The 12,190-nt window shown below is 38.9% G+C and overlaps 1 protein-coding gene across 5 annotated transcripts in view; it reads left to right on the top strand.

Moving 5' to 3' along the window:
- Nucleotides 1-12,190, top strand: part of macrod2 (mono-ADP ribosylhydrolase 2) — a 724,457-nt gene that overhangs the window by 397,415 nt on the left and 314,852 nt on the right. For all 5 annotated transcript variants that reach the window (XM_057848773.1, XM_057848772.1, XM_057848771.1 and 2 more), the window contains exon 6: nt 9,412-9,533. In XM_057848773.1, coding sequence (XP_057704756.1) covers nt 9,412-9,533 — 122 coding nt within the window. The remainder of the gene's footprint in view (nt 1-9,411; nt 9,534-12,190) is intronic.

Genomic DNA, 12,190 nt, shown 5'->3' with positions numbered 1-12,190 from the left:
CTTTGCACAGATCAGTCATCCTTGTCCCTTTGCAGAAAAACAGCCCCAAAGCATGATGTTTCCACCCCCATGCTTCACAGTGGGTATGGTGCAATTCAGTGTTCTTTTTCCTCCAAACACGAGAACCTGTGTTTCGACCAAAAAGTTCTATTTTGGTTTCATCTGACCAAGACACATTCTCCCAGTCCTCTTCTGGATCATCCAAATGCTCTCTAGCGAACTCTCTGGGATTTTTTCTCACCATTCTTGTTATCATTTTGACGCCACGGGGTGAGGAGGGAGTAGAAAGTCCATGTTGCCCAACGACAGCGCCAAAACATCTAGAGGAGATCTGCATGGATGCCAAAATACCAGCAACAGTGTGTGAAAAGCTTGTGAAGAGTTACAGAATACGTTTGACCTCCGTTATTGCCAACGAAGGGTACATAACAAAGTATTGAGATGAACTTTTGGTATTGACCAAATACTTAATTTTCCACCATGATTTGCAAATAAATTCTTTAAAAATCAAAAAATGTTTTTGTTCAAACATTCAATCAAACAATGTGTTTTTTTTTTTTTCCACATTCTATCTCTCATGGTTGAGGTTTACCCATGTTGACAATTATAGGCCCCTCTAATATTTTCAAGTTGGAGAACTTGCACAATTACTGGCTGACTAAATACTTATTTGTCCCACTGTATCTAAATCTCCCCTTGCAATGCCCTTATTAAATTGCCAAAATAGAGGCCCCTTTTGTGACATCCCTTACATTCAAAGATGCATTGGAAATGCATGCGTAGGGCACTTTTGAAATGTGCTGTTCTGTTTGTCAGCAACAATACCGTTTGCGCACTCACATCAACAAGCACAACATCACCCCAAAATTATGTTCAGTCGGCATTTAAAATTATAATCTTAACTGCTCATATACAATAATAAAATACTTCTGCTTGCGGCACCAACAACCGCCTAGCCGTCTATCAAATACAAGCTTCTCCAACAAGTCACACGACACCAGTGTCTTTACAGCCTTTTGTGCAACTTCCAACCAAACACTTTTTTTCAAAGCCCCAAGCACAGAATCGCACAACGAGTTTACTAAACCAAGCGTTTATACAGCGAAAAATTAAGTGCTCACTCACTGGTTCTGATGTGGGCCACGGATCAAAGGAATGGGCTGAGTTGCTTCCACTTCAGTAAGATAATATCTGCAAAACCCCACCAGAGGACAAGCATAACATCAATGTTTAGTCCATTTTTTATTTATTTTCTGGCTTTTTGTTTTTTTTCCTTTTACTTTTGTCTTGCAGACATATTTTTTTAAGTCCAGCGCCTTAAAATATGCGCCAATGTTTCTTGCATTACCGTATGGATGTGTGAGCATTTGTCAGTGGAAATGAGCTCATTGAAATCTGCAAGGCGGAATAATGATTGACATTGTAGATACATGTAAACTATTATTTAGAGTTGTCCGATAATTACTTTATAACCGATATCCCGATGTTGTCCAACTCCAAAAATCTGACCCCGATATCATACGGAGCCCGATACATGCGGTCGTGAACTCAACATATTATGGGTAAATGTATTGTGATGCCCAACTGGATGCTTTACCAATGATAAATGTAACACCTTTGTTTTTCCAAAAAAAACATTCCGTGAAAATTAAGAAGTGAAGTTAGAGGGGAAAAGTGCCTATATTTCACCACTATAGTAATTGTTGAATACAAAATAATGCAAATATCAGTTTTTTTAAGCAAGTGTAAAATGCCATTAAGGAACTTACTCTGTCTTCAGTGTGGGTTGGTACACCACATTGACAGATTGTGAACAAATCGGGCGCTTGGTAGGCAAACGGGTAAAGCGGCACAAAGCCAAAAAAGCACACCAGAGTGGCCAAAACATTGACTTATTTTAACAAAAAAAAGGTGGTTACGCAGTGTTGTTTCCTGTCTCTTCAATGCTAAGCTTGGCTGCACGTCGGCCATGAATGAACACCTAAAATGCCGTCACTCAGTTATAATTTTGGAAGACGACAGGAGACAACAAGCTGGCAGATCGTAAGTCCATCTAACTAACCAACCACATGTTTTATTGAAGTTGCTAAGCCTGTCGCTATATGCAATGAGTCCATTTGTCGCACGGTAATTAAAATGAGGTCGGTAATTTTCACGGCTGTGTTTTATTGCCGCGCGTGTGCGTGCGTGCAAACATTTGTGCGTGCGTGTTGATGGCATATGAGACTCCAGTTACTTTCACAGATGTTTATTGGTCATCAACACGCCATAGAATTAAAGTTCAGACATGCAAAATAAGGAAACACATCTATATTAAACAATGTAAACCAGTGGTCTCCAAACTATTCCACATACGGCCGCAGTCGGTGCAGGATTTCACTCCAACAAAACAAGACCACACCTTTTCACCAATCTGGTGTTTTATAAGTGTAATCAGTTGATTGCAGTCAGGTGCTGCTTGTTTTAGTAGAAACCACATTGATTAAAAGGTCTGTGCTTGATCGGTATGAACAAAAACCAGGACCCACAGCACCCCTCGAGGACCGGTTTGGAGACCCCTGCTGTAAACATTAGAATTGTTACATTGAGGCTAATGGGGGAAAAAGAACCTACTTTAGCCTGCTTTAAAACATTGGCAGTCTTCTCCAAAATGAAAACTTGCAGTTTAAAGGTAACACTTCAAACATGAAAAATCGCTGGCTAGCAGCATTTGCAAACAAAAAAATGAGAAAATAAATATATATTCTATTACTGACACCACATGCAATGAAGAAAAGTGTTTTTTGTGGAGTGTAAAGCTTACTGTTAACGGTTTAGCGAATGTACTTCCGGTGAACATTTCAAAATATAAGCGCGTCACGTTCGTCATATGAGTGATTTCTGGAGTTAATCCCACATACCTCAGAATTCAGATTCTTCACTAAGAATAGCTTTAAAATGACACCCTTTATGAAAAATCTGATCGGCAATGAATAATTATTATACTACTATTAAATATAGTAGTATACTGTAATATTAATGCTAGATATATATTTTTTCAAATGTTTTGAATCGTGTAGGAAAGGTAAAGTCAGTGTTCTGAATCTGTTTACATTCCATTTTTTCCATTACATTCCATATTTTCCATTTTTGCAGTAGTTAATGCTATTAGCATTTGACCTCATTGTTTATTTGTAATGTATTATTATTATTATTTGTACTTTAATAAAGAATTTAAGTGCTCCAAAATGTTTTCGTGAATTAATAAGCTCCAACAACAATTTAATTGCAAAGTAGTTAAAAAATATATATATATAAGATTAGTCGACTAATCGTAAAAATAATCGGCTGACTAATCGGGAGAAAATAAGTCGTTTGGGACAGCCCTAGAAATAATGTAACCACATTTTACCACAAATGCAAACAAAACTAAATATATACAGTACATCTCTAATATACAGCACTACACAACGTTTGCGAATATAAAACAAAGGAAGAATATAACTTACAAGCGATACTTGTATTTGGAACAATGTGGTGAAATGGCAAGAACTGCTACTGTGAATTGGCTGCAGATGTAATGAAAAACCGATGTCTACGTGATCCGCTATCATTTTAAAATGATTTTATTAGTAATATCGGACAACTCTACTATTATTCTATATCTTTGGGGAGGGGGGACAAAACAAGTAATACGAAACATATTTGATCGGGTTCTACCAACATGTCTATCAATAGAAAAAAAAAAAGAAAAAAAAAAAAAAAAAGACAGTTGTTTTGCATTAATGTCTTGTTGTAGCTGTGTTTATAATGACAAATCTAATGTGTGCTTTTAGTCAGGTATTTAATGTGGTCAGCTTCACTTGAGCTTTCCTCCTTCACCTTTTATAAATGTGACACGTTTGACATGCTCTTTACCTCTTCAGCTGTTTAAATGTGAAACATCTCACTGTGGAAATCCTCACTGAAAGCAAAGGGTATGAATAAAGCAGCCCTCTTTCAATTTTTTAAGAAGAGAGGGGAATATAAATGCATGAGCAACTCTTTCTGCTCTGCATGTGGCAGATGATTTGAGGTCTCCAAAACGCTCGCCTTTCCGAATGGAGCAGTGGCAAGTGTTAAGGATCACTCTGCACTCTCTGTCACCATGACAACACTAGTTCCATGTCCGAGTGGGTGTCCACACTTCATTTAGTAATCCTCATTGAATAACATTCTAACCGCTCTCTACATGCCAAGAGGGTCTAGGCTAGTAATCACATCAAAATGCTGCATTACAAATGGAAATGCTGTTTTTGTGTTTTGAACAACTGGAAGTCAAGTGTCAGTTGTTTGCATTCCCAACATTACTTTTATGCTGTTAAATTATATATGACCTAGCTCAAGTAATGGGTTTCTTCTCGGAGTCGGAGAACCATACAGTATTTGGCCATTCGTAGTTACATGTAATTTTTGAGATGCACAGAGTTCAGACCCACTTGGCCCAACATGGGATGACACATTTCTGGCTAATTATCTAAATCTGTTATACTTTCTCCATTCCCTGTAGTATATTTTTCCTCTAATTGGATGTCAGCAGCAGTTTTTATCTGTAGTTTATATACTCTCCAGATAAGGCACAGAATCGAACATTAATTTAAACGAAAGATAGAATTACGTTTTTTTTTTTTTTTTTTTTGTGTGTAACTTTATTGCTTTCAATGATTTTATTTTTATTTATTTTTTGTTGCTGACAAGTCTGTCAGTTCGCATATACAGTGTATCATAAAAGTGAGTACACCCCTCACATTTCTGCAGATATTTAAATATCTTTTCATGGGACAACACTGACAAAATGACACTTTGACACAATGAAAAGTAGTCTGTGTGCAGCTTACTGTATATAATCAAGTTCATTTATTTTCCCTTCAAAATAACTCATAATATAGCCATTAATATCTAAACCCCTGGCAACAAAAGTGAGTACACGACATGGGAACTACGTTCATCCCTACATGTCCAAATTGAATACTGCTTGTCATTTTCCCTCAAAATTGTCATGTGACTCGTTACAGGAGTGCTGTCAGCATTGCTGCAGAGATTGAAGAGGTGAGGGGTCAGCCTGTTAGTGCTCAGACCATACATCAAATTGGTGTGCATGGCTTTCATCCCAGGAGGAAGCCTCTTCTGAAGACGGTACACAAGGAAGCCCGCAACCAGTTTGCGAAGACATGTCAACAAAGCACATGGATTTCTGGAACCACGTCCGATGGTTTGATGAGACGGGCGGGCTTTCTTGTGTACTGTCTTCAGAAGAGGCTTCCTCCTATGGTGACAGCCATGCACACCAATTTGATGTGGAGTGCGGCGTATGGTCTGAGCACAAACAGGCTTACCCCCCCCCCCCCCCCCCCCCCAACCACCACCTCTTAAATCTCTGCAGCAATGCTGACAGCATTCCTGTAACGAGTCACATGACATTTTGGAGGGAAAATGACAAGCAGTACTCAATTTGGACATTTAGGGATGTACATATTTACTAAGGACAGTACACTATATAGTATTATTTAATTTTCCTACCGACACTAGTTGTGTGCTGGTCGCCACATCTATCAATTTATTTATGGCGAGCGGCTAGCCTAGCTTGTTTAACAAGTGGGACTGGGCATTTGGTTAATTTAGAGTTGCATAGAGACAATGGCAACTTCACGAGACAAATAGTTAAACAACTGAGGTTTAGGGGGGCACACACATACATATGATGTGTTAGCTCTGCATAGGGGTTGCAAGCGGGGACAAGTTTACTGTGGTGCTCCTTCTGCAAATAACGTGCCACCTTCGTGTCTGCGTTCACGTTGAGAAATGAGGAAAGAGGGCACCATCACCGTTATTATAGCTGCAGCGCTTAAGGGGCATTACATGCATTACTAACATAATAATGATCATGACTTAATAACCTTGATAAGGGCACTTGCTCAGTTAAGAGGGCAAGGGCCATTGCTTGAGCACCACCTGGCATCTGGTGTGCATGCCATGTCTATGGTATATCCAGCCATGGCCAGTTCAAAGCCCATATAAGAAAGAATTACCGTATTTTTCGGACTATAAGTCGTACCTGAGTATAAGTCGCACCAGCCACAAAATGCCCAACGAAGAAAAAAAACATATATAAGTCGCATTTGTAAGGGAAATTTACTTGATAAAATCCAACACATAGAACAGATATGTCATCTTGAAAGGCAATTTAATATAAAAATACAATAGAAAATTACATGCTGAATAAGTGTACAGTATGATAATGTTACATAATGCATGAACAACGAAATGCAAATATACTGTCCTCACCAGGACGCTACGGCTTGGTCCTGGCTATACAGCGAGCTAAACTCCCAAATGACGATGCTGGACGTCCGTATAATTTGCTGACTTTATTTTGGCTGTCGTTATGACACCATCATTTGAAAAGTGAAAGTAAAAATTGAAATAATACTTATCAATTTTGTGCTCGATACCAAACAGGTTCGCATCAATGTAAATGACTGATAATAATCGTCGTTCAAATCGTTCAAACAACCACACAACTGGCTCTAAGTGTATGATCGCAGGTGGAAAACACACAACAACAACAACAGAAAAGATAATACACACAGGCGTTGTCTCTGTAGAGGTATTTTGCAAGCATAAAAAATGAACGTAGGTTCGCAGTCGTGTTTCTCTCTCTCTCTCTCGCCCACTCGCTCAGACGCTGCGTAGCTGTCCGTGTAAGCACGCTTCTTCACATAAAAAAGAGCGAGTGTGGCCCCACTTGGGCGTGAAAGCACCACGAACTAAAAGCATGCATTTCAATATAAAAAAGTCAATAATACAATTGACCACACATTGCCAAAGGCAGAACGCGAGCGTGGCCATAGCTATTTTCAGATAACTGTATCATAAAGAATATGCTAACAAGTTTACAAAACCATCAGTGTCACTCCAAAACACCAAAATAACATGTGAAATGATATATAAATGTGTTAATAATTTCACACATAAGTCGCTCCTGAGTATAAGGCGCACCTCCAGCCAAACTATGAAAAAAAACTGCGACTTTTACCCCTTTCCCACTGGCCAAAAAACCCATGTCAACCCACAAACAATCGGCTTTTGGTGGCAGTGGGAAAGGTGCAGCGACCTGCCTCGACCCGTGTCAATCAACCCGCCAAGCAACCCGGCTCTGAAAAAAATCACCTCGGCTCTGATCGTCATGCAGTGTGAAAGCAAAACCCCGGATCAACAGTCAACACCCTAATCTACGTGGTGACATAGGCTCTTACGTGATGCGTCATAACAACGTGCCAGTCGCCTCCCATTTAACACGCCCCACAACCGTAGTTACGTCGATGCTCACAACAAAGCTAGTAGAAGAAGGAGCCAGTAGCGCACCAAAACAGAACACAAACGGAAAGGAGGCTTCCATGTTGCTCTGCATCGTTTACTTCCTTGAACTGAATGAATTCGGTCGCACTTGTCGACGCGCATCTTAGCGTGGTGACGTCACGTAACCTTACGCACGGCTGAGGAGGGGTGGGGGGTTAGACAGGTGAAAAAAAAAAAAAAAGACACGGCTTTTTTTTTTTGTCAATGGGAAAGGTGCCAAATACAAATTGCTAGTGGGTTGCATCGCTTGGAAAAAACACACGTTGACCCACTAGTGTCAGTGGGAAAGGTGCATTATAGTCTGAAAAATACGGTACCTGTAAGAAAGTGCATTTGACAAAGACATTTCTAAACAAATTTCACGGTAGTATCCCCTGCAAATTTAGTTTGATTTCAAACTTGGATTTGATGATAGTGGTGTGATCTTTGTCATTTGGTGTTTTGTGTTGCACCCCAAGAATTGTTGGCAGCAAGAAGGAACATTTCAGGTGCTTTCACACTACACTCGAGTAAAAGGAAAAAAGTCTCATGGGATTATGCAAAACAGGAGCCTCAAAGTCATAATAACCAAGTGAAAATGAAAGATTGATTAGGCCGTGAAGTGCCAATCCTGCTCTAAAATAGCACAGCACTCTGTTCTAAATGAAGCTTGGATATTTAAAACATTTTTTGTTGCTGCTAAGAAAGTGGCGGCTTTGAAGTGTGCATGTCCCCTCGGTAGAAAGCTGAAGAATATTTCAGTAGAAATGCCTAAGATGATCGCACAGCACAGTTGGTGTGTTTAGGGGTCATTTCATGTCCAATCCATCGGCGACAATCCAGACTTACCAGAGATAACTTTCCTCTAGGGACAGCTCAGCTCGATTACTTTCTCTTCCTATGGTGCTGCAAGAAAGGGGAGCAAAAAGAGTCATTTGGTTTTTTCCCCATTAGGCATGGAAGCATTCATTGACGTGGAGGAAAAAATAAAATAAGATAAAAAAATCCTCATAGTCTTTTGTATCTAGCTGTTGTGTGGACATCCATCAATACAAAGAGGAGTTACTGTGTAACTTTTTGAAAATGGCTCCCTTGTCTCAGTTATCTGTCCGAGGTAAAATAATGCCACCAAATGCTTATACAAAACGCAGGTTGTGAATTCGAATTCCCTTTTTTTACTTAGTACCTTTTTCCCCTTCCATAGCCTTTAGTCTAACAAGGATATACAATATATACAGTGTATCTTCAAGGTAGTGTGGCAAAAGAAATAGACATACGAATAAAAGATTTGCTCACCGAACATTACACCGAACAACTGAACATTATGTTCTTGCTAAGCTCTCCTCCTATATTTCAGGAATACTTAGACAGGTTTGTTTTCATACTGTGTACATTTGAATGATGTCAGACGAAGCTGATAGAGTTCATCAGTGATCATTTTCTGGATCTAGCGGCTTGGATCAACTCGTTCAGTTGTGAAATAATCTTTCCCAGCCCTCTAAAAATGTGTGTTTGTAGCTCTCGGCTACAGAGTTAATGGGAGAAATGTCAGTATGTGCTTCTCGGAAAAGTGGATGCACTGAAGGACTAAAATGTGTTGTACTGAACTCAAATAATAGATAGAAATAACAACAGCAAAAGTGAGGGCTCTACCTGGAGTAATGCTGAATCCTCTTATTGTATGTGATATTTATCTAAATTATTTGAACTGTCTTTGTACTGTTCTTATTAGCAGTCCATATCCTAATTTCAGAATGAGCATTATAATGAACAATTAACTATGGGTATTCATAATATCCGTTCAATTCTTTCAATATTTTTAATAGTTTAGTTTTAACAATGCAGGTATTTAGAAGAACATCCATTTTTCATCTCTTACTGTACCAGTTTGCTGTTCTTGGCATATGCTTGGTGGTTTGGCAGCCCACTGAGAGATTTTATAGTCACTTAGTCGTACACTGCATGATGCTTTAGAACTACTGCCAACCATGTAACCTTGCTAGAGGTGCCTGGCGTTTTTTTGTAAAAGCTTTGTGTTTTGTTCTTTTCCAACAGTTGTGATCCACACTGTGGGTCCAGTGGCCAGAGGTCATGTGGGCCCCACCGAGACCAATGACCTCACCTCCTGCTACCAGAACTCCCTCAGGCTGGTAAAGGAGTATGGCTTGAGCACTGTGGTGAGTAGACACCTTTTTGTTAGAAATTACAACTCTGGAAAAACAGCCCTTCAGTGAATAAGATGGTCTGTTATTTTATTTTCCCATGTTTTCTGTGTTTTTTGTTGTTTACACATTTTTATTAAATTGATGCACAGGTAGCGGTATATGCGACTTTTGAAATCAAAATCTGAGATCAACTTCAACCCTAGATTCTTTATCAGGAGTTTACATGGTATTCATTTGCCATCCACACTACTACGTACATATTCTTTATACATACATACATACATACAGCTAGACCCTGCATCCAAAAGAATATAGTGAAGGTGTGAAATTAACACAGTACAGTGGTACCACTACATTAAAAGTTAATTCTTTCCATGACCGAGTTTGTAAGTCGAAATGGTCGTATGTCGAGCAGGATTTTCCCATAAGAATACATTAATTCTATGAATTAGTTCTACAGCCTGAAAACCTACACTAAACATTTAATAAATACTGGTGGTACTATTGCAAATAGTAATTACACAGAGCAAAACAAATAAACTGTGAATAAAAATTGAAATAATGATATAATAATATTGATAATAAAAATACCTTCAATAATGTACTGTAACTAATCATGTTCTAATGTGGGGAATGTGTTTGCGTGGTGAGATGGAACTTTTTACTTTCACCTTGTTTACTTTGTTCAGCTGCGGGGGACAGTAGGCGTGTTGTGTTGCACAAGTTGATGGAATATATAAGAAGAAACCAGACAAAGCTAGCGATGTCTTATGGGATGTTCCACAATAATACCATAGTTTTCGGAATACAAGCCGCTACATTTTTCCTTCATTTTGAATGCTGCGGCTTATTTGTTGATTTGGCATAATAGGTAACACTTTATTTGACAGCGTCGTCGTAACACTGTCATATGACCGTCATAATTATGACATGACACTATCATCGGCATTACTGAATGCTTATGTCATTAAGTGTCATCCGACAAATTATGTCTAACTCCATTTATGTCCAGCTTGGATCTTTTATATCTATTCAAAGGTGAGATAATTTGCCGGATAATCTTATGGTGCCATTGTTAAATAAAGTGTTTCCAAATACCATAACTAGAAATTAATGAAACAACTGGAACACTAACTGAAGAAATAATTATCACAGAACCTGAATTTTGATTGAATTTACATCTGTAGCGCTGCAATGCATGCTAAGAGGCATGTTGGACAACAACTGTGTGGACAGCAGGTGGCAGCAGCGTTTAACTGTCTCCCCAAGGGAGCAGTAATGGCCAAATGAAGCTTCTTGAAGCAATGAAGCTTTGCAGCCAATTGGTTCAAAGTTTCACGTTGATTCATTTGGTCTTATGACAGTGGTATGATGCCGCTGTCAAATAAAGTGTTACCGGTTAATATCTTTTGGTGTAAGTATCCCATAATACAGTGAGGACAGCAGCGGCTTATAGTCTAGTATGGCTGTGAAAAAATGAAGTTTTCTTGCCAAATTTGGTGGGTAGTGGTATATAGTCAGGTGAACCTTATAGTGCGAAAATAACGGTAATTGTCACCTTATCTTATAAAGACTGGCGAACTGAGGTTAAAGGGGGACCGTCCAGAGTAGACATTCTACTGCCGTATTGTCGAGGGACCACTGTGCTAACTTTATACATTGCACATTTAACTGAACCATGGCAGCTTTAAATGGTTAAATGGCAACATAATCCACATAGACAACTGCCTTATCATTGTGTTACTCATTGAGGATATACAAATGAGTCACTTTCTCAAAATAGCCATAAATCCTTTTTTTTTTAGTGTCAGCCTGTGGCCCCCACATTCTCATCAGAATCCAATCAATGCAAGTACTTGCCAGCGTAGACGGGAGACACTGATTAGTGCCAGTTTCATTAAAGATGATTGTGACAAATTCCTGCACTGATGATGAATCACTGTAGCTGTGATACCCACTCCAGGTAGCAATTAAATGGATATTGAAGCTAAAAGACAAGAGTTACAAGCACTTTTGATGTTACCCCCGTGCTCCTAAGTTTTGAGACTTTTCACCATTCAGTTGAATGAGAAAGAGTCTCAAAACCTTTGATCAAGGTGTTTATCAAAATCTGCTTTATGACTGCTGATATCTTAAAGCACCTTGTTTGGGTAGAATAATACACACCAGTATGTTTTCATATACTTAAAACCTACACCTTGCCAAAATCAGTGATAGATTTGTGTCATATATTGTAAGCAATTCTTAAGCAGGTCACATGTTGAGTTGCAGGCAAAGGTCATTATCAGGAGACAAATAACAATTAAAGGGAAGTATTGTTATCTAATATCAGGTCTTTTAATGCATATACTGTATATCAGTGGTCCTCAACGTTTTTTGAACCACGGACCGGCAATGTGTGAAAGAAAATTACAGGTTAATATCAAATATCACGATGGGGCTAAAAACGGACCTTAAGTGCAGGGAAAATATAACTCACCATATACTGAATCAGCATTTTATTTAACAGCGGCTTCTCCTAAAACTTGATGGCAAATATCCTTGATCGCAGGCATAATGAGTTCTTCTCCAAACATGAAAGGTTTCCTGGTTTTAGCAATACGGTTTGCCACGAGGTATGATGCTCTCAGTGCATTCACTTTTGTTGCCTCATTTGCTAGATTTTAGCC

The sequence above is a fragment of the Corythoichthys intestinalis genome, chromosome 10 (assembly GCF_030265065.1).
Source record: "Corythoichthys intestinalis isolate RoL2023-P3 chromosome 10, ASM3026506v1, whole genome shotgun sequence".
NCBI classification, from domain to species: Eukaryota; Metazoa; Chordata; class Actinopteri; order Syngnathiformes; family Syngnathidae; genus Corythoichthys; species Corythoichthys intestinalis.
Note: the sequence above shows the minus strand (reverse complement) of the source record. Positions and strands in the feature narration are given on the sequence as shown.